The following is a 22,840-nucleotide window of genomic DNA, read 5'->3' as shown; positions in this document are numbered from 1 at the left end:
GCCTGAGCCCAGCCTGACACCCAAGACTGTCAAGAAGGATCTATGTTCCGGAGATAAGATGTAGAGTGCCTGCTGCCTGGCACCTGACTTTGGCCACCATGTCAGCAGATGCCCGTATCTTTGTTCTTTGTAAAATTCCCGCTTGACCCCTCCTCTATTCCCTGCGATTTATGCTTTAAAAACAATGCACCTCTTCCTAATAAACGAGGCCTTGATAGGTACCATCTTCTTGGTCTCCTGTTTCTCTTTTTTTCCTCCCATTTCCTTCCAGGTTTGTGGTCCCCCTTGTACCCACGAATAACTGAATCCCGTGGGACAGGATAAGTGGTGCCCTACATGATCATAATTCCTACCAGTGGAGGTTCCAGAGAAGTTCGTTGAGACCCCAAGAATTTAGAAGTAGTGAAGGACCCCTTCCACCACTCATGGAAGAGTGAGAAGTCCTTGGTGAGTTGAATCATCTCCACTTCAGGTTATGGGAAATAAGCTATCTAAAGAGGCAGCCTTCATCAAAGGATTAAAGATAGCTCTGAGGGAAAGAGGAGTATGAGTTAAAAAGAAAGATTTGACAGACTTTTTATTTTCATAGACCAGGTATTTCCATGGTTTATTATAGATGAAGCAGAGATACGTTGTAAAAAATGGTGAAAGGTAGGTAGAGATTTAAATGATAAACTAGCTAATGAGGGTCCCGATGGGGTCCCTGCAACTATCTTTTCTTATTGAGGAGTAACTATCAGAAGCAGCCACTGTGCCTCCTCTCCCTTCTCTTGCAGAATTCCCAGAAGAAAGAGATAAAGAATTAGAGTCTGAACATGAGAGAGAGAAAATAAGTTTCCGAAAAGCAGTTATCCCCTGTTTGGGATCTTTTAGCAAAAAAAGAAAGAAAATGAAAATAAACTATTTCTCCTAGGGACAGAAGGAAAACAGGAGATGTCCTGCTTCCTCTCTGGCTCCTATGGAGATATTCTTAGCTCTGGTTAGGATATCTGGGTCCCTTTGAGACATCAAATTCTATTCCCTGTCTGTCTTTTGTCTGTTTTTGGTGCACCAAATTGTCCATATGTCTGTCAATTCATGTTTGCTTTTGTTTTGTTGTTTGAATGATTGTTGTTCTGTGTTTCATGTGAAAAAAATGGTTAAAACTTTATCTGCTGGCTGTACATCCTTTGGTTTAATTTAACTTGTTTGAAAAGCAGTATCAGTTTACACAGCAGAAACTTATAAGTTATGCTGCACTGTGGCTGGGAGTCAAGTACAGCTGAAAAAGCCCTGCTGAGTGCCAATTGCAAAAGGAGCTCTTAAAGGGGCAGGCAGCCTTTTGCTTGTAACAGAAAGTTAGCTTAAATTTGGGAACTCAGGGTTAGAGTCATTCTAAACAACATGCAGAATGAATAAACCCAGGAAAATAGGTCGTTAAAGATACTTCAAAATAGGGATAATCTTTGGGCCAGGACTCTGGCAGAATGCTCAGATTGAGAAAAAGTTTGCATTTTGGTTGACACTAACCTCAGAGAGAAGCAGCCTTAGCGAGGCTTGTGTAGCAACTTCTTTTGTTTCTCAAACCGTGACTAGGGAAACCTGGGACTTCAGCTCTCCCTCTCTTTATTTTAGCTGAAAGAGCCTTGTTACAGACCTAGCCAGATGTTGTTCTAAATAAAGTTTAAATTCAAAAAGTTTATAAAAGGTCAATCAGGCTGTGGAATTTATCAAGACATTGCGATTTGACTTGCCTACTTTATATAAAGTTATAGTGTACAGAGTTTGCTTATATGTATAAGTGTCTGTTCATTGTTCCAAACATTAATTTGGTTATTACAGAATATTGATGTTTGATCTATTGCATACCATCATTTTAAATAAAATTGATAGTTATTATCCTAAGATAAGTTAAAAATTGTTTTTATGCATGCTCCTATATCTTCTATAAATTCATGCATGCATGCATCCCATTTACTGTGTTTAAAAACAGCCCTTCTATGGGAAAAAGTATATGTGAATTAGATCACACACTTATTCTTTTGAGTTTCCTCCAGTTTCAGCACAGATAATTAAATTGTGTGCTGTAGATGGTGTTTAAAAATGTTAAACAGTCAAAATTTGAGTTGTATATTAATAGTCAATATTATATCTCAGAGCTTAGAATTGCTTAAAATTGTTCATCCTTCAGATGCTATTAATTCTCAAGCTTGCAATTGCTTATGCAACTTATAAGAAAAAAAATACTGTTCCTTTAAGAAGACTGTTTTTGGACAGTTAAGAAATTGTCCTGGGTTGCCTGGAAAAGACCCCCAAGATTTGCTTTTGTGTTATAGAGATTTACATAAAGCTTTAACTGATAAAGATTACAGATAGCTCCTGAAAAGGTACAAACTCAGGATCCTTATAATTATTTGGGTTTTAGACTTACTGATTAATGTGTTTTTCTCTAGAAGATAGTTATTCGCAGAAAAAACTTAAAGACTTTCTCTTATTTCTGATTAATAAATAAATAAATTATACACATGTGACTATAATAAATTTTCAAGCATTCTAGTTACAACCACTCTTCAAGAGAAACAATTGAAAGTGTAGTCACTGTCCATGTTATATTAAGGCTGACTATAACAGTTCAGTATTTAAGCGTGTTTTGTCAACAATTTTATAATTCTCAAAGACAAGGTATTATAGAACTTTAAAAACTCTGTCTTCTTAAAAACAAAAAAGGGGAGAAATTATACCCCCGTGTACATTATTTAAATCGTACTTTTGTTTTTAAGAATTTTGAAATTTAGATGTCAAAGAACTTAATAAATGCTTTATAGTATCTTAAAACTAGACATAATCATGTCTAGGTGAGATGAAAAGGATCCACTTATTGACACATGGCATGATCCTGAACAGAAAGTTATTATGGGGAAAAGGGGGTGGTTCTTTTTTTTCCACAGAACACTACAAAAGCATGCTAGCTTCCAGAATGATTCGTGAGACAGGCTGACCTGTGAGTTCATGAGTGCCCTGGCAGTGATGACAAGAAAGCTGTGTTGAATGCACAGAGAAAGAAGAATCAGGGAGAGCACCCACTTACAAACAAGAGGAAGAAACTTCCTATCTTCGACATGGGCTACAGCAAGGAGAGCAGACCTGGTGTCAATATGAGGACAGCTATAAATGATGACCCGTGAGGTGGAGAGACTGCCACAGTGTATTTAACAAGATTTCATCAGAGACACTGTTTTTGGCCATTCAGGCCAACTCCCCTGTAGCTGTGAAAGCTTGTGTACCTTACCTATATGCTATATTGTTAGATAATTTTAAGAGTTAAGATCACCAATCTTGACAAGTCTTTTCACATTCATTGTAATTGTTGTCAATTAACTAATCGTGAAGATCCTAATTTAGATAAGGAATTTGCTGCTATGATTTTGTTAAGATAAGAGACCTGCCTATGTTTTGCTACCTGTTAGAGTTAGGAAATGATCCTTAGTTTAAAAATCCGGGAATGCAAATTTTTAGAAAAGATCAAATGAGCAATTTTAAGATTTACTGCTTTAATTGCAATTTTAACTTCAATATCTACCACAGCTTTAGATCAACAGCTGCATACTGCTCGTTTTTGTTAATCATATGCATAAGAATATTTCCATAGCCTTGCCAGAGAAATTTATTGTAGATAAAATATTAGAGGCAAAGGTTAATGTCTTAGAAGTATTGGTCTCAACAATAAGACAGGATATAAAAATATTAAGGCTACAAAGACAGAAATTTCAGGTATTAGAAGAATGTTATTTTTACTCTGATAGACTTGCTTAGTTCAAGATAGCATAGACAAAGTTAGACCTAGTTTAGAAGAGAGAAAATGCAGCAGAGAAAACCAAGAATACTGGTTTAAAAATTGGTTTTCTACTTCTCCTTGGGTCACCACCTTACTTCCCAGCCTTTTGGGACCTTTCATGGCTATTTTGCTGCTTTTCTCTTTTGGCCCCTGGGCCTTTGGAAAATTAACCAGTTTTGTTAAGTCACAGATTGAAGCTGCTTTAAATAAGCCAGTTGCAGTCCACTGCCATCAGCTGGATATCCAGGACTCAGACGAAGAAGATCCTCCTCCTACCGAGGCAGAAACATCGACTCGTCTCCAATTTTCCATCCTTGCTGCTAATGCAGGGTCCCCTTGATTCCTCAGGCTTCGGAAACAATAGGGATGAAAAAGGGTGACCTTCAGCTCCTATTATAGCTTAAGAGCCACAAATTGTGGTGTTACAATTGGCATAATTCTTGTAGGGTCCTTACTGAGTCTGAGGTTGACAATTCTCCTATGGGAGCTGCACAGAACTCAGAACTGTTCATGCTGGTTCGTGATAATACGAATCCTGTATGGGCCCAGCATGGGTGCAAGCTAAGCTTTGCAGGGGAAGGTCCAAATAGACCATTTCTGAGTTCCCTGAGAGACAAACCCGGTTTGGATGGAGGTTGGTATCTAGTTTCAGTTGCAAGTAAAGAATTCTAAGGCTCTGCCTCCCCTTCCCAAAAGATACCAATAGCAACAAGTGTGGGTCGTGACAGCACCCACAGGAGGAATCGGGTCAATGTCCCCCCCAGCCATGGTAATGCCCACTCCTCTAAGGATGAGAAGATTATTTGATCACCTCAGTTAAGTGTGGTCTTATTAAATTTAATTCAGAAGGGGGAGATGTCAGAGACCATCCCGTGAGAAAGCAAGCCCTTCACAATCTCCCAGACAGGCCAAATGGCCTCGTGCTAGGAGCTGGTTATCATCCCCCCTCCCTATTCCCTTCCTGGCACCTGAAGCTGTAAAAGCTGAATTATAGTCCCCTCTTCCCTATCTCTTCCTGAACTCCCATGCCATCCAAGGACATGAGTCACGCCTGAGCCCAGTCTGACACCCAAGACTGTCAAGGATGATCTATGTTCCAGAGATAAGATGTAGAGTGCCTGCTGCCTGCCACCTGACTTCGGCCCCCTATATCAGCAGATGCCCCCTTCTTTGTTCTTTGTAAAATTCCCCCTTGACCCCTCCACTATTCGTCAGGATGTATGCTTTAAAAACAAGGCACCTCAGCCTAATAAACGAGACCTTGATAGGTACCATCTTCTTGGTCTCCTGTTTCTCCTTTTCCTTCCAGGTTTGCGGTCCCCATTGTACCCATGAACAACTGAATCCCGCGGGACTGGATACTCTTAAATCATGGCAACATGAGGTGCTTTGCTTCTTTTTTCATTTCATAAAATTTCACTTTAACTCACTTTCCTACCTCTGTGCTCAACTAAATCCATGTCTTCTCCCACCTCTCTCTCAAAAAAGAAATAACGCCATGAATAATACCCACAAAACAGATCAGAAGACAAAATGAGAAGAAGAATGAACACAAGAAATACACATATACTTTTAAACAATGAGTGTCACACCCAAATAATTCAGCTATGAGAGGAACCTGAATTTAAAGATATGATTAGACACATGTAGAATTCTGTGGATTGTAAACAGGCACTGAATTTGACCTCTTACTCAGGTCTTACCATCTTCTCATTTCAATATTTCATTAGGCAGGATATAGGTCATATTAGCTAGTTCTACCACAGAGCAATGCAAGCATCTCTCTGCACCATTGCAAAAGGTTACTGGCTCAGATGGGAGTCACTTCCAGAGTGCAGGATTCAGAATCAGCTTTGATCAGCCATTGGAGCCTGTATTCTAATCATGGATTCCTAAAATTTCTTTTTTCAAATTTCTATATATATTAGGTAGTCATAAATTAATATATTCAATTATAATGATTTATTGAGGTATTTACACAATAAAGTAAAATAATTGTAAATGTCCATTGAAACAATTTTATAGGACTCATAGTTATCATAAAAATATCTAAAATAACATGTAAGTATATTGTACTTTTTGTAGGAAATGCGTAAAGCTTTTGAGGAAGAATCCATTGAGAAACACATTCCAAGCCTTCTACTCACTTCCACAGGAGCTGGAATCATTGGCATAATCAAGTTTAGGTACAAGATCCCTGAACTGTCTCAGTAAGTGAGGATCCATCTTCAGGATTCCTGTGCGGGTTTAAGCAGAGGTCACTTATTTATTGGTTACTTGTAGCTTCAAGGCATTGTTATGGGTATGCTTCATAGCATGTATGACTACATAGAAATGAAAATGGTCCTAAGAAAGAATTCTAACTTTATGTTTTTGATCATAAAAATACTGTGTTTATCTAAAGAAATATTTCATATATTAATGTAGTGTGTTTCAATCATATACATTCACAAGTAACTTTCTCTCTAAATCATCCTAATAGCAGTAATTATATCCCTCTGAATTATAGGTTTTCTGCTTTCAGTTTTTTCTATTTATTTTTTATTAGATATTTTCTTTATTTACATTTCAAAGGTTATTCTCTTTTTTTGTTTTCCCTCTGAAAATCCCTATCTCTCCCCCTCCCGCTGCTCCCCAATGCACTCAATCCTTTTTCCTGGTCCTGGCATCCCCCTACATTGGGGCATAGAGCCTTCACAGGACTAAGGGCCTCTCTTCCCATTGATGACTGACTAGGCCATCCTCTGCTACATATGCAGTTAGAGCCATGAGTAGCACCATGTGTTTTCTTTAATTGGTGGTTTAGTCCCAGGGAGCTGTGGTTACTGTTTTCAGTTTTTAATGATGTTAATATCGATTTACAGAAAATTTAAAGCCAATATATGTATGGCTCTTGGATCATCTGTGAGAAAAGAGGCACTGACCAATGGCCACATTCCTAAGAGAGGTTGAAACTTACTCAGTTAGCACACAGTAAGTAATAACTTCTTTATAATATGTTGGGCTTGGGACTAGAACTCCTGCTGAAAATGCTGCAATTTTGTGAGACTTGATATCCTGCAGGTAATGTGCATATAACACAAGCTGCTATGAGATAATGTTTTCTTGTTTTTATTAGATATTGTATGTATTTACATTTCAAATGTTATCCCCTTTCCCAGTTTTCCCTCTAGAACCCCCATCACATCTTCTTGCCACCTGTTTCTATGAGGGTGCTCCCCCTCAAAACAACCTATATGCTCCTCACTGTCCTGGAATTCCCCTACACTATGGAATTGAGCCTTCATTTGTTGAGGATCTCTACTCCTCTTGATTCCAGACAATGCTATTCTGTTCTACATATGAGGTTAGAGCCAAATGTTCCTCCATGTGTACTAGTTGCTTGGTTGTTTAGCACGTAGGAGTTTTGGGGGGGGGTCTGGTTGGTTGAGATTTTTCTTCTTACTATGGGGTTGCAAACCCCTTCAGCTTCTTCAGTCCTTTCTCTAACTCCTCCATTGGGGTACCTGTGCTCAGTCCAATGGCTGGCTGTGAGCATCTGCCTTTGTATTTCTCAGGCTGTTGCAGAGACTCTCAAGAGATAGTATTAACAAGTTCTTGTCAACAAGCACTTCTTGGCATCTGCAATAAAGTCTCCTTTTGATGTCTGTATATGGGATCAATACCCAGGTGGGGCAGTCTCTGTATGGTCTTTCCTTCAGTTTCTGCTCCAAATTTGTCGCTGGTTTTCCTTTAGACAAGAGCCATTCTGGGTTGAAAATTTGCAGTTAAGTTATTGGCCCCATCCTCTAACAGAGGGCCATGCCTAACCTTTTGGTATGGTCTCTATGGGTTCTTCCTCTCCTGTGTTGGGGACTTAAGCTCATCTCATGGCTGTTGAATCCTGGAAGCCTCTTGCTTTGTTGACATCTGGGGCTTGCTGGTGGCTACCCCAGTTCCCCATCTCCCACTACTACATATATCTGTTCAAATTCTTGACCCTCTGTATATCATCCCCATCTCCTATCATCCTGATTCTGCCCAATTTCCCCCCCCCCTCCTCCTCCTCTCTTCTTCCCAATTCCCTCTCATTATTTACCTCCCATGAGTATTTTGTTCTTTTTTCTAAGAAGGACTGAAACATCCACACTTTGGTCATCCTCTTGAGCTTCATATGGTCTGGAAATGAGGTCTTGGGTATTCCAAGATTTTGGGCTAATATCCACTTATTAGTGAGTGCATACGATGCGTGTTATTTTGTGACTGTGCTCCCTCACTCAGGATATTTTCTAGTTCAATCTATTTGCTTAAGAATTTGATGGAGTAATTGTTTTTAGTTATTGAGTAGTTCTCCATCGTGTAAATGTATGGCATTTTTTTTGTATCCATTCTTCTGTTGAAGGACATCTAGGTTCTTCCCAGGTTCTAGTTATTATAAATAAGGCTACTATGAACATCATGGAGAATGTGTAATTTTTTATGTTGGAGAATCTTTTGTGTATATGCCCAGGAGTGGCATAGCTGGGCCCTCAAGTAGTACTATCTCCAATATTTTGAGGAACTGCCAGACTGATTTCCAGAGCGTGTATACCCGCTTGTAATGGAAAAGTGTTTCTCTTTCTCCACATCTTCACCAGTATCTACTGTCACCTATGTTTTTGATCTTACCCTTTTTCACTTGTTGTGGTGAACCAACAGCCTAGAGATGGAGGGATGCTTCAATATATGGAAATCCATTATTGTAATCCACTAAATAAATGAAATCAGAAAACAAACAAACAAAGAACAGAACATCATCTCATTAGATGTTAAGAAAGCATTTGTCAAAATTCAAAACCCCTTCATGATAAAAGTCATTGAAAGATCTGGAATTCAAAATATCCACACATATTGTCACTTGATCTTTTACAAAGGATCTAAAACCATTCAGTGGAAAAAAGACACCATTTTCAACTAATGGTGCTGGGTCAACTGTAGGTAAGCCTGTAGAAATATGAAAATCAATTCATTTTTATATCATTGCACAAAGCTCAAGTCCAAGTGGATCAAGGACCTCCAAATAAAACCAGGTACACTGAAACTAATAGAAGAGAATGTGGGGAAAGGGCCTTAAACACATGGGCACAGGGGGAAATTTCCTGAAAACAACACTGATGGCTTATGCTCTAAGATCAAAAATTGAAAAACAGGACATCATAAAATTATCAAAATTCAGTAAGGCAAAGGCAGCTGTCAATAGGACAAAATGGCAAGCAACAGATCGGGAAAAGAGTTTTACCAATCCTACATCTGATAGAGGGCTAATATCCAATACATACAAAGAACTCAAGAAGTTAGAATCCAGAGAACCAAATAACCCCTTTAAAAATGGGGTATAAATCTAAAGAATGAGTTCTTACCTGAGTAATATCAAATGGCTGAGAAGCAAATAATGAAATGTTTAACATAGTCATCAGGGAGATGTTTCCATCAGCCACATATGGTGAAGAAATCAGCATTTCACCATCTTCCTTCCTTTTTTAGCAGCAGTAAATTATTCATAAAACCCTCTTGTATCATATTCTTTGAACCTTGACTATGAGGGATGTTAGTAGAAATGTCATGTCTATTGTAGTCTCCCTTTCCCCAGCCTGGAACCTGCTTGCTCAAGGGTGGAGCTTCCTGCTCATTCGTCCTGCCACGCCTACTGCTGGACCCTGTCACTTTGCTGCTTGGAGCCACACATGTGTTCATCCTGCTACTGGATCCCGAGATTGTTTGGTGGGAAATCAGGTTCCCTCCCCCTTCCTTTATAACTGAGTGTGTGAAAAAGTAAAATTGAGCTTTGATCAGAATGCTGTCTTAGCTGCAATTCTTTCTCTCACTGCCTAGCCCCTCTTCTCTTCCAGGTTTCCAAAATGCCTTTCCAGGCTAGAACCCAGGCTGTGGTCTGCTGGCCGGACACAACATTTGGCAAACCAACTCGGGACTGAGAAACGGCAAAGGATTTTTGGAAGAGGCACTGCTGGTTTGGAGCTCCATGGAATAATTAAAGGATAAAGGAAATTCATACTGGAGAAGGTATGGGTAAGCTGAGACAGCATTTAACCCGAGCGCTGGTTCACTTTGGTTCAGCAGTGAAGCTTAAGAGGAGCTGGGCACAGGCGGTAGGCTGTGGCTCACAAAAGCTACATTTTTAGGCGTGAGAAAGGAAAGGGTTTATTGAAAAGAAATTAATAATCAGGTGGATTGCCGCAGTTATAAAAACTGCATCATGAAGGAGGAAATTGTCCCAAAAAGCAGAGAGAAATTTCAGGAGTGCCATACTTCATTCTCTCTGGGCCTTATAGCAGGAGTACTCTGTCTCCTTTTTGTGTCTTGTTTAATGTCTGGTGCACCAATCTGTTCTTGTGTTCAATTCATGTATGTTCGTGTCCAGTCTGTGTGAATGAATGTTCTATGTTTTATGTTGGATAATAAAGATGGTATAAAAAACTTTATCTGCAAAGCCGAGAGCTGCCATGTGCTTCAGCCAGGAACCAGACACGTGGCAGGAGGACCCCTGCTGGAAAAACTGTTCATTTTAGAAAAAAGCGTCAAGTGCACAGCCTCTTAGTTTCGGAGTAAAAAGCCTGATAAATGGTTCATGATTAATGTGTTTAACAATGGTAAAGTGCTTTTTTATTCTATGATTGTAGCTACAAAAATTAATATTCTCTGATTGGTCTAAAATTAACTGCTTCATTTGGTTCTTTTTTATTGATAATGTGCTCTGCATGTTTTCACATTCAGCTCATAAGTTGTTGGTTAAGATTAATAATTGTTACATTGCTACAGATGGTTAGTGGTAAATTTGATAACTCAAGTTTAGAGTCCTTCCTACACCTGGCCTAAGGCAGGCCTAGAGGCTGGGTCTCTAAAGATATTTCTAGTTTAGATAATAATTAATGTGGTTCCTATCCTAAATAGTAAAATTTAAGATAAGATTTAAAGCAATGCCTCTTTAGTAAAGCGTTAAAGCTTGCTTTAATAGGTATTCATAGATATTGATTGACATACAAACTTCGTAATATGATAGTAATGCTTCAAATATTGATTTTAAAAATGATAAATAGTTTTAAACTTAGGTTTTGCTTTCCCAAAGTTGTAGATATTAACCTAACCTTGCACAAGAAACTTAAAAATTATGGTTAAAATTGCCATTGTTCCATTGACTGCAGCTTGCAGTTTGATTGCAAATTTAAGATTGATGCTCAGATTAAAAAGTATTTTACGTTTGAGTCAATGCAGGGCTCTGGGCAGCCCCAGAGCGGCTTGTGGCCTTTCTTTTGTTTTGCAAACAATGCCTGAAAAAGTTTTTCCCTGTGTTCAAGAAAATTTCTTTTTAACAATGTTACAGATCTATTCAGATGTTTAGAATAATGCTTAAATTCAAAGATTTTTGCTTCTAGTAAACTGGTAATCACTAGAAAATTTTGCCTCTAGGTATGGCTAATGTAGCTTTACATTATGTAAGAAAAAATTTTATTGTTTCTGCTTCTATACAAGAAGCCAAACGTTTTAATCTTTCAATGTATATTGTTTCCTAAGTGGAAAGTATTTTATTAACTAATGCTTCTCAAGGGAAGTTTACCTTAAATCCTTGCTCTCACCCAAAAGATTCAGAGACAATATCCTTTTATTACTTAGTGTTTTAGTTCACTACAAAAGGTTTTACAAAAAATAAAGAAAGCTTTTATAATTGTTATTAATTGGTAATTAAAAATTAGTTGTGCCCAAGACAATTCTTTGGCCAGAAAAAACATTATTGTAAAGTCATTTTTCTCATCCTCCCAGCCGATCGTTGGCCCACGTGGCCCAACTAGCTGCTGTGGGGTGGAGTCTTAAGACGCACAGTTGCCCCTATTCCCAGCACAAATAATCTGGTTGTGTTCTGTAGATGGTGTTTTAAAATGCTGAACAATCAAACCTTAATTTGTATATTAATAGTCAATGCTATATCTCTGAGCTCATAATTGCTTAAAATTGTTCGTCCCTCAGATACTATTAATTCTCAAATTTACAATTGCTTATACATATTTATAGTTAATAAATAAATAAATTATGCATGTGTGACTCTTAATAACTTTTCAAGCTTTCTAGTTACAACCGTTCCTTAAGGAAAATGATTGAAATTACAATTAGTCACTGCCCCTTTACAGCCAAGTATTTAAAATGTTTTGTCCAACAAGTTATTAATTCAAAGGATTAGATATTGTGAAACTTAATACTTTAATTTCTTAAAGACAAAAAAGAAAGAAATTGTATCCCCATATATACTATTTAGTGCATTCCCATGCACACTATTTAAATCATACCTTTATTTTCAAAATTTGAGATTAAAATGTCAAATTTAATAAATGCTTTATAGTATCTTAAAAGGATCTACTTATTGGCTTATAGATTGATCCTAAAACAGCTACCTTATTAGGAAAGGGAAAAACAGGTTCTCTCCACAGAACGCTGCAGAAGCATATTAGTGATTCGTGTGCAGAGCTGACAGGTAAGTTAACTCAGTGTCCTGATTAAAAGGACTAAAAAATTAAATTCATGTCTTAGATCCATTCTTACTTGTTATTTTTCCAGTTTAAACTAGCTTCTAGCCTTTTAACTTTATGGCAATAGTACATCAGAGACTGTATATTCAGACTTAGTAAAATTAGTCATTTAATAGAGTCATAATGATTTTTCACTTTTCTTCAGTGTGACCAGCCATTCTAACTCAATCTTAGACTGGTCTAATATTCAGTCCAATATTAGAGATTCCTATATTCTAAATTACCTAGCAAAGTTAATTCAGAGCATATCCCCCAAGGTCACCAAAGGCTCATCTTGCCTTCACCTTATTTGTCCTAAACTTTTTGCAAACTGATATTAAAGGTCAGTCTACAGCAGATCGCCATTGGCATCCAGTTACTTCTAATTCTTATGCATTGGTAAAATGGAAGGACCCCCGGACTAACGAATGGAAGGGTCCAGATCTGGTTCTAATCTGGGGAAGAGGCTCGGTTTGTATTTTTTCACGAGATGAAGATGGAGTGTGGTGGCTGCCAGAGAGATTAATTCGTCAGATAAACACATATCCTGACTCTTCTGGTAAGTATCATTCTGAAGACTAAAATTCCTCTTGTGCTTAGAATTCAGCTGGGAACGGAAGCTCCCAGAAATTCTGTTTTCCTCTGAGCCATCTCTCCTACAGGAGACCAGAGACTAGCCTTAGCTTTACAATTTGCATCTGAATAAAGTACCTGGACTTCTCCAAAAGGAAAATTTACATTGCTACTTTCTCATTGTCTAGATCTCTTTCTTTTTTCAAGCAGGTCAATCTACATTCTCCAGCCGGACCTGCAGGCGTACCTTCCCCTCCCCCAAGAACACACAGGTGGCAACTATTATCTTCCTTCCAAGGACGTTCCAGCACGTGGCTTTCAGTCTGAGATAGAATTTAGATTTACCTAGAGGGCTAGAAAGGTAGAAATTTCATATAATAATAGAGATTGGATTTTATTTTGGTAGAGATGGGCTTAGTCCCTTAGTTGGCCTCTGGCTTTTCACCCTTGCTGTTATTGCAAGGTGTCCTTAGTTCCTCAGGCTATGGGAATAACAGAGATGAGGAGGAAAGACTTCCAGCTCCTATTTTAGCTGCAAATTGTGGTGTTACTAATGACATAATTCTTGTCTAGGCCTTGCTAAATTTGAGGTTGACAATTCTCCTTTAGGGGCTGCGCAGTACTCAGAGCTGCACATACTGGTTCGTGATCATACAAATACAGTATGTATCGCTTGGTGCAGAAGATTACTGCGGGGGAAGGTCCAGCTTGACCGATTCTGAGTTCCCTGTGCAACATACCTGATTTAAAATGGAGGTTGGTATCTGATTCCAGCTAAAACCAAAAATACCTAAGGCTCTGCCTCCCCTCCCCAAAAGATACTGAGAGCCAGAGATGTGGGTCATGATAGCACCCATGGGAGGAATCGGGTCAATGTCCACCCAAGCCAAGGTTAAAGGCCCACTCATCTACGGATGAGAAAATCATTTGATCACCTCATTTAAGCGTTGCCTTATTAAACTTAATTAATAGGGGGGAGAGAGGTTGGAGATCGTACTGTCGAAAGGGCAAGCCCTTCACTGCCTCCCACCCAAATAAAAAAGCCAATTGGCCTTGTACTAAGGAGCCGGTCTTACCCCTTCTCCGTGTTTCCCCGCCTGTCATTCAAAAATTGCAGAGGAATATCAACTCAGTGTTATTCTTAATAAAGCATATTTCAAATTTGTTCAGTCAAACTTAGCCAGGGTTCCAACGCCCTACTTAAAACGCAACCAGGAAGTTACCTATTCAGCACTAATTAGCATTATAAAGTCAGAGCCTACAGCTCAGCACTATTCTGTTAGTGGTTTACTAGGATAATAAGGACAGTCTGAGCCAGATACAGTTTACCATTAGAAAAGTTAGAGAATCCCATGGAAACAGGTTTTTTTTTTTTTTTTTTTTTTCTCTAAGAACTCAGGCAGAACTACTGAGCATAGATAATTTTTCTGCCTCAGGCCAGCCTTTTCTTTTTTTATTTTTTTTTTTTTTGTTAACAAATGGGAGGAGATGTAGTCTCCCTTTCCCCAGCCTGGAACCTGCTTGCTCAAGGGTGGAGCTTCCTGCTCATTCGTCCTGCCACGCCTACTGCTGGACCCTGTCGCTTTGCTGCTTGGAGCCCCACAAGTGCTCATCCTGCTACTGGATCCCGAGATTGTTTGGTGGGAAATCGGGTTCCCTCCCCCTTCCTTTATAACTGAGTGTGTGAAAAAGTAAAATTGAGCTTTGATCAGAATGCTGTCTTAGCTGCAATTCTTTCTCTCGCTGCCTAGCTCCTCTTCTCTTCCAGGTTTCCAAAATGCCTTTCCAGGCTAGAACCCAGGCTGTGATCTGCTGGCCGGACACAACAGTCTATAGCTGAGAAACCAGATTTACTTAAGATTCTATACTTTAACCAATAATGAGTATACAAATTAAGAACATTTATTCAAAAAGCAGATATTCTGGAAAAAAATCTAAAGCATCATATACCTATGGAAACATTAGCATATATGAATGATAGTTTAATAGTATGACAATCTAGCAAAACAACAAATGTTGGCTCCATGTTGGGCCTGTGAGTTTCTAAAGCATGAATGTTTAGGCAGTTTTACTGTGACAGATATGAAATACAACCAAAGTTCAGCCTCATATACATTCAGAAATCAGGTGTTTACCTCCATAATGATAATCCCTTTAGTGTATAACTTTCATGGTGTGGGTAAAACCATTGGTGTCTTTTTACCTCAGAAGCCTATCTTATATATTGGTCATGGTGTAGTCTTCTTGTAGGAAGAGAGATTGCACCATACATTTCAGGTTGATTTTTCCATGTTTAGAGCTAATGTGCATTGTTCATCAGTATGGTTTTAGCATCATGTTATAGTGGACATCCTAGACCCTTTACAATATGCTGGATTGTTTTTGGTGTCGTTGATGACTGTACAAAATAATGTATTAGATGTGTAACATGACTGACACTGATATTTTCATTTACTAGCTCATGTCTTTTTGCAGCACTAGTATTACTGATTCATATTACTTGTATTCAAATATATTATGAGTATTATATTTTATTTAGATTATGAGCAAGTACATTAACTTAATTTTCTTTTCTATATCCTTTATTTCTTTCTATGTCATGTTCTTTATCCTAGTCTCCCCCAAGACACATGCTTTTTTTTTAATTGTTAATATTTTTTATTACATATTTTCCTCAATTACATTTCCAAAAGTCCCCCATAGCGCCCCCCACTTCCCTACCCACCCATTCCCATTCTTTTGGCCCTGGCATTCCCCTATATTGGGGCATATAAAGTTTGCAAGTCCAATGGGCCTCTCTTTCCATTGAAGGCCGACTAGGCCATCTTTCGATACATATGCAGCTAGAGACAAGAGCTCCGGGGTACTGGTTAGTTCATCATGTTGTTCCAACTATAGGGTTGCAGATCCCTTTAGCTCCTTGGGTAATTTCTCTAGCTTCTCCATTGGGAGCCCTGTGATCCATCCAATAGCTGACTGTGAGCATCCACTCCTGTGTTTGCTAGGCCCCTACATAGTCTCACAAGAGACAGCTATATTTGGGTCCTTTCAGCAAAATCTTGCTAGTGTATGCAATGGTGTCCGTGTTTAGAAGCTGATTATGGGATGGATCCATGGATACGGCAGTCTCTAGATGGTCCATCCTTTCATCACAGCTCCAAACTTTGTCTCTGTAATTCTTCCATGGGTGTTTTGTTCCCAATTCTAAGAAGGGGCACAGTGTCCACATTTTGGTCTTCATTCTTCTTGAGTTTCATGCGTTAAGCAAATTGTATCTTATATCTTGGGTATCCTAAGTTTTGGGCTAATATCCACTTATCAGTGAATACATATTGTGTGAGTTCCTTTGTGATTGCATTACCTCACTCAAGATGATGCCCTCCAGGTCCATCCATTTGGCTAGGAATTTCATCAATTCATTCTTTTTAATAGCTGAGTAGTACTCCATTGTGTAAATGTACCACATTTTCTGTATCCATTCCTCTGTTGAGGGGCATCTGTGTTCTTTCCAGCTTATGGCTATTATAAATAAGGCTGCTATGAACATAGTGGAGCATGTGTCCTTCTTACCGGTTGGGACATCTTCTGGATATATGCCCAGGAGAGGTATTACTGGATCCTCGGGTAGTACTATGTCCAATTTTCTGAGGAACCACAAGACTGATTTCCAGAGTGGTTGTACAAGCTTGCAATCCCACCAACAATGGAGGAGTGTTCCTCTTTCTCCACATCCTCGCCAGCATCTGCTGTCACCTGAATTTTTGATCTTAGCCATTCTGACTGGTATGAGGTGGAATCTCAGGGTTGTTTTGATTTGCATTTCCCTGATGATTAAGGATGTTGAATATTTTTCATGTGTTTCTCTGCCATTCGGTATTTTTCAGGTGAGAATTCTTTGTTCAGTTCTGAGCCCCATTTTTTAATGGGGTTATTTGACTTTCTGGTGTCCACCTTCTTGAGTTCTTTATATATATTGGATATTAGTCCCTTATCTGATTTAGGATAGGTAAAGATCCTTTCCCAGTCTGTTGGTGGTTTTTTTGTCTTATTGATGGTGTCTTTTGCCTTGCAGAAGCTTTGCAGTTTCATGAGGTCCCACTTGTCAATTCTCGATCTTACAGCACAAGCCATTGATGTTCTATTGAAGAATTTTTCCCCTGTGCCCATATCTTCAAGGCTTTTCCCCACTTTCTCCTCTATAAGTTTCAGTGTCTCTGGTTTTATGTGAAGTTCCTTGATCCACTTAGACTTGACCTTAGTACAAGGAGATAGGAATGGTTCGATTCGCATTCTTCTACATGTTAACAACCAGTTGTGCCAGCACCATTTGTTTAAAATGCTGTCTTTCTTCCACTGGATGCTTTTAGCTCCCTTGTCGAAGATCAAGTGACCGTAGGTGTGTGGGTTCATTTCTGGGTCTTCAATTCTATTCCATTGGTCTATTTGTTTGTCACTATACCAGTACCATGCAGTTTTTATCACAATTGCTTTGTAGTAAAGCTTTAGGTCCGGCATGGTGATTCCACCAGAGGTTCTTTTATCCTTGAGAAGAGTTTTTGCTATCCTAGGTTTTTTGTTATTCCAGATGAATTTGCAGATTGCACTTTCTAATTCGTTGAAGAATTGAGTTTTAATTTTGATGGGGATTGCATTGAATCTGTAGATTGCTTTTGGCAAGATAGCTATTTTTACAATGTTGATCCTGCCAATCCATGAGCATGGGAGATCTTTCCATCTTCTGAGCTCTTCTATAATTTCTTTCTTCAGAAACTTGAAGTTTTTATTATACAGATCTTTCACTTCCTTAGTTAGAGTCACGCCAAGATATTTTATATTATTTGTGACTATTGAGAAGGGTGTTGTTTCCCTAATTTCTTTCTCGGCCTGTTCATTCTTTGTGTAGAGAAAGGCCATTGATTTGTTTGAGTTAATTTTATATCCAGCTAATTCACTGAAGCTGTTTATCAGGTTTAGGAGTTCTCTGGTGGAATTTTTAGGGTCACTTATATATAGTATCATATCATCTGCAAAAAGTGATCTTTTGACTTCATCTTTTCCAATTTGTATCCCTTTGATCTCCTTTTGTTGTCGAATTGCTCTGGCTAGGACTTCAAGTACAATGTTGAATAGTTATGGAGAAAGTGGACAGCCTTGTCTAGTCCTTGATTTTAGAGGGATTGCTTCAAGCTTCTCACCATTTACTTTGATATTGGCTACTGGTTTGCTGTAGATTGCTTTTATCATGTTTAGGTATGAGCCTTGAATTCCTGATCTTTCCAAGACTTTTATCATGAATGGGTGTTGGATCTTGTCAAATGCTTTTTCTGAATCTAACGAGATGACCATGTGGTTTTTGTGTTTGAGTTTGTTTATATACTGGATTACATTGATGGATTTCCGTATATTGAACCATCCCTGCATTCCTGGGATGAAACCTACTTGGTCAGGATGGATGATTGTTTTGATGTGTTCTTGGATTCGGTTAGCAAGAACTTTATTGAGGATTTTTGCATCAATATTCATAAGGGATATTGGTCTGAAGTTTTCTATCTTTGTTGGGACTTTTTGTGGTTTAGGTATCAGAGTAATTGTGGCTTCATAGAATGAGTTGGGTAGAGAACCTTCTGTTTCTATTTTGTGGAATAGTTTGTGAAGAACTGGGATTAGATCTTCTTTGAAGGTCTGATAGAACTCTGCAGTAAACCCATCTGGTCCTGGGCTTTTTTTGGTTGGGAGACTATTAATGACTGCTTCTATTTCTTTGGGGGATATAGGGCTGTTTAGATCATTGACCTGATCTTGATTCAACTTTGGTACCTGGTATCTGTCTAGGAACATCTCCATTTCATCCAGGTTCTCCAGTTTTGTTGAGTATAGCCTTTGGTAGAAGGATCTGATGGTGTTTTGTATGTCTTCAGGATCTGTTGTTATGTCTCCTTTTTCATTTCTGATTTTGTTAATTAGGATGCTTTCCCTGTGCCCTCTAGTGAGTCTGGCTAAGGGTTTATCTATCTTGTTGATTATCTCAAAGAACCAGCTCCTTGATTGGTTGATTCTTTGAATAGTTCTTCTTGTTTCCACTTGGTGGATTTCGCCCCTGAGTTTGATTATTTCCTGCTGTCTACTCCTCTTGGTTGAGTTTGCTTCCTTTTGTTCTAGTGCTTTTAGGTGTGTTGTTAAGTTGCTAATGTGTACTCTCTCTAGTTTCTTTTTGGAGGCACTCAGAGCTATGAGTTTTCCTCTTAGAAATGCTTTCATTGCATCCCATAAGTTTGGGTATGTTGTGGCTTCATTTTCATTGAACTCTAAAAGTCCTTAATTTCTTTCTTTATTCCTTCCTTGACCAAAGTATCTTTTAGAAGAGTGTTGTTCAGTTTCCACGTGAAGGTTGGCTTTCTATTATATATTTTGTTATTGAAGATCAGCCTTAGTCCATGGTGATCTGATAGGATGCATGGGACAATTTCAATATTTTTGTATCTGTTGAGGCCTGTTTTGTGACCAATTATGTGGTCAGTTTTGGAGAAGGTACCATGAGGTGCTGAGAAGAAGGTATATCCTTTTGTTTTAGGATAGAATGTTCTGTAGATATCTGCCAGATCCATTTGATTCCTAACTTCTGTTAGTTTCACTGTGTCCCTGTTTAGTTTCTGTTTCCATGATCTGTCCATTGGTGAAAGTGGTGCGTTGAAGTCTCCCACTATTATTGTATGAGGTACAATGTGTGCTTTGAGATTTACTAAAGTTTCTTTAATGAATGTGGCTGCCTTTGTATTTGGAGCATAGATATTCAGGATTGATAGTTCCTCTTGGAGGATTTTACCTTTGATGAGTATGAACTGCCCCTCCCTGTCTTTTTTGATGACTTTGCGTTGGAAGTCAATCTTATCAGATATTACAATGGCTACTCCAGCTTGTTTCTTCATACCATTTGCTTGGAAAATTGTTTTCCAGCCTTTCATTCTGAGGTAGTGTCTATCTTTTTCTCTGAGATGAGTTTCCTGTAAGTAGCAAAATGTTGGGTCTTGTTTGTGTAGCCAGTTTGTTAGTCTATGTCTTTTTATCGGGGAGTTGAGTCCATTGATATTAAGAGATATTAAGGAAAAGTAATTGTTGTTTCCTGTTATTTTTGTTGTTAAAGTTGGCATTCTGTTCTTGTGGCTGTCTTCTTTTAGGTTTGTTGAGGGATTACCTTCTTGTTGTTTCTAGGGCATGGTTCCTGTCCTTGTATTTGTTTTTTCCTGTTATTATCCTTTGAAGGGCTGGTTTCGTGGAGAGATAATGTGTGAATTTGGTTTTGTCGTGGAATACTTTGGTTTCTTTATCTATGTTAATTGAGAGTTGGGCTGGGTATAGTAGCCTGGGCTGGAATTTGTGTTCTTTTAGTGTCTGTATAACATGTGTCCAGGATCTTCTGGCTTTCATAGTCTCTGGTGAAAAATCTGGTGTAATTCTGATAGGCTTGCCTTTATATGTTACTTGGCCTTTTTCTCTTACTGCTTTTAGTATTCTATCTTTATTTAGTGCATTTGTTGTTCTGATTATTATGTGTCGGGAGGTATTTCTTTTCTGGTCCAGTCTATTTGCAGTTCTGTAGGCTTCTTTTATGTTCATGGGCATCTCTTTCTTTAGGTTTGGGAAGTTTTCTTTTATAATTTTGTTGAAGATGTTTGCTGGTCCTTTGAGTTGAAAATCTTCATTCTCATCCACTCCTATTATCCGTAGGTTTTGTCTTCTCTTTGTGTCCTGTATTTCTTGGATGTTTTGAGTTAGGATCTTTTTGCATTTTACATTTTCCTTGATTGTTGTGCTGATGTTCTCTATGGAATCTTCTGCACCTGAGATTCTCTCTTCCATCTCTTGTATTCTGTTGCTGATGCTCGTATCTATGGTTCCATATTTCTTTCCTAGGGTTTCTATCTCCAGTGTTGCCTCATTTTGGGTTTTCTTTATTGTGTCTACTTCCCTTTTTAGGTCTAGTATGGTTTTGTTCATTTCCATCATCTGTTTGGATGTGTTTTCCTGTTTTTCTTTAAGGACTTCTACCTGTTTGATTGTGTTATCCTGTTTTTCTTTAAGGACTTTTAACTCTTTAACCATGTTCTCCTGTAATTCTTTAAGTGAGTTATTAAAGTCCTTCTTGATGTCCTCTACCATCATCATGAGATATGCTTTTAGATCCGTGTCTAGCTTTTCCGGTGTAATGGGGTGCCCTGGACTGGGCGAAGTGGGAGTGCTGGGTTCTGATGATGGTGAGTGGTCTTGGTTTCTGTTAGTAAGATTATTACGTTTACCTTTTGCCATCTGGTAATCTCTGGGGTTAGTTGTTATCGTTGTCACTGTTTAAAGATTGGAGCAGACTCTGTGTTCCACTCACCCGAAGTCTCAAAATCCTGTGGCGGGTGTCGTGGGTAGCTGGCGGTGTCAGCAGACCCTGTGCTCTAGCTACCCCGGTGCTGGTCCAGCCGGAAGAGGCCTGTGGCCCTACTCAGGCCGGTTTTCTGCTTCCCTAACTAATGCAGTCTCAGGTCCCGCGTGCAATTGGATTGGAGCAGAAGCTGTGTTCCACTCACCAGAAGTCTTAAGATCCTGTGGCGGGTGTTGTGGATAGCTGGCGAGTGTCAGCCAACCCTGCGCCCTAGCCTCCCCGGTTCTGTTCTGACCAGAAGAGGCTTGTGGCCCTACTCAGGCCGGATTTCTGCTTCCCCAACCAAAGCAGTCTCATGTCCCGCGTGATTGGATTGGAGCAGAAACTGTGTTCCACTCACCAGAAGTTTCAAAATCCTGTGGCGGGGGTCGTGGGTATCTGGCGGGTGTCCGCCGACCCTACGCTCTAGCTACCCTGGTGCTGGTCCGGCCGGAAGAGCGACACATGCTTTCTTAAGTATATTAACAATGTAACTCCTAACTGTTTTATGTCACTGATGTTCTATTATACCTTTGCTTTATTTTTGTTCTTTGTAGTGGTAGATGATAACTTTACATATACATTTTTTTCAGCACACATAGCAGCAGACAAAATGAATTCAGAGAACTAGGTGTGAGTCCATGGGAGGACATTGATGCATATATTAGGATGTATATTTGGGAAGAATACATGGATGAACTTGAACTAATGTTATGGAAACATGTAGGTTTCCTTCTAGGAAGAGAGATTTCACCATAAGTTTCAGGTTGATTTCTCCATGTGTAGAAATAATGTGCATTGTTCAACAGTATGGTTTTAGCATCATGTTATGGTGAACATCCTAGAGCATTTGATTCTAAGAACTTTCCTTTACTCCAAGTATCTTGACTATATTCAGGTCATGACATATGATTCCATGATTTCAAGGATGGATACACTGGAGAAAATAGTCCCCTCTACAGATTTTCATATGAGACTGGAAAGAGTGCTGATCTCAGTGTGGTATGACATTAACAGATTCTAGTGAAATTGAGAGATTAATTCATGAGCCGATGTCATTTACTGTATCTGAAAACTGTAACTAAGTAATCCATTTTGGAAAACAGATTTTATTTCTTAGCTATAAATTCACACAATTGGAGATACAAGACGAGAGAACTAACCTATGCAAACACAGGTTACCAGAGGCTCTAGCAAAAATTTTATTTACTGCCACTACAGGATTCAATCATCACCTACTGGAAGGAGCATGGAACAGCTTCTGAAAAGCTCATTGTGGGATTTCCAGCATATGAGCATACCTTTATCCTGAGAGACCCCTCTAAGACTGGAATTGGTGACCCTACTATTGGTCCTGACCCACCAGAAAATTACAAAAGTGAAGCAGGACTTCTGGCTTACTTTGAGGTCAGTATATTGGTTTTAGTGTGCTCAGTGAATTACAGACCCATTTCTATGTTTGAGAATTGGAATCAGCAGAAGTGTATGTTTGTTGGTTCCAGTATGGACTCT

General features: G+C 38.9%; 1 protein-coding gene across 1 annotated transcript in view; it reads left to right on the top strand.

The window, feature by feature from the left end:
* Window positions 1-22,840, top strand: part of LOC110288201 (chitinase-like protein 3) — a 33,466-nt gene that overhangs the window by 7,575 nt on the left and 3,051 nt on the right. Inside the window, exons 3-4 of the mRNA XM_085836039.1 lie at window positions 21,922-22,051; window positions 22,550-22,735. Coding sequence (XP_085692165.1) covers window positions 21,922-22,051; window positions 22,550-22,735 — 316 coding nt within the window. The remainder of the gene's footprint in view (window positions 1-21,921; window positions 22,052-22,549; window positions 22,736-22,840) is intronic.

The sequence above is a fragment of the Mus caroli genome, unplaced genomic scaffold, assembly GCF_978045245.1.
Source record: "Mus caroli unplaced genomic scaffold, Mus_caroli_1 scaffold_3, whole genome shotgun sequence".
NCBI lineage: Eukaryota > Metazoa > Chordata > Mammalia > Rodentia > Muridae > Mus > Mus caroli.
The sequence above is the reverse complement of the archived record's forward strand: the minus strand, read 5'-3'. Positions and strand labels throughout refer to the sequence as shown.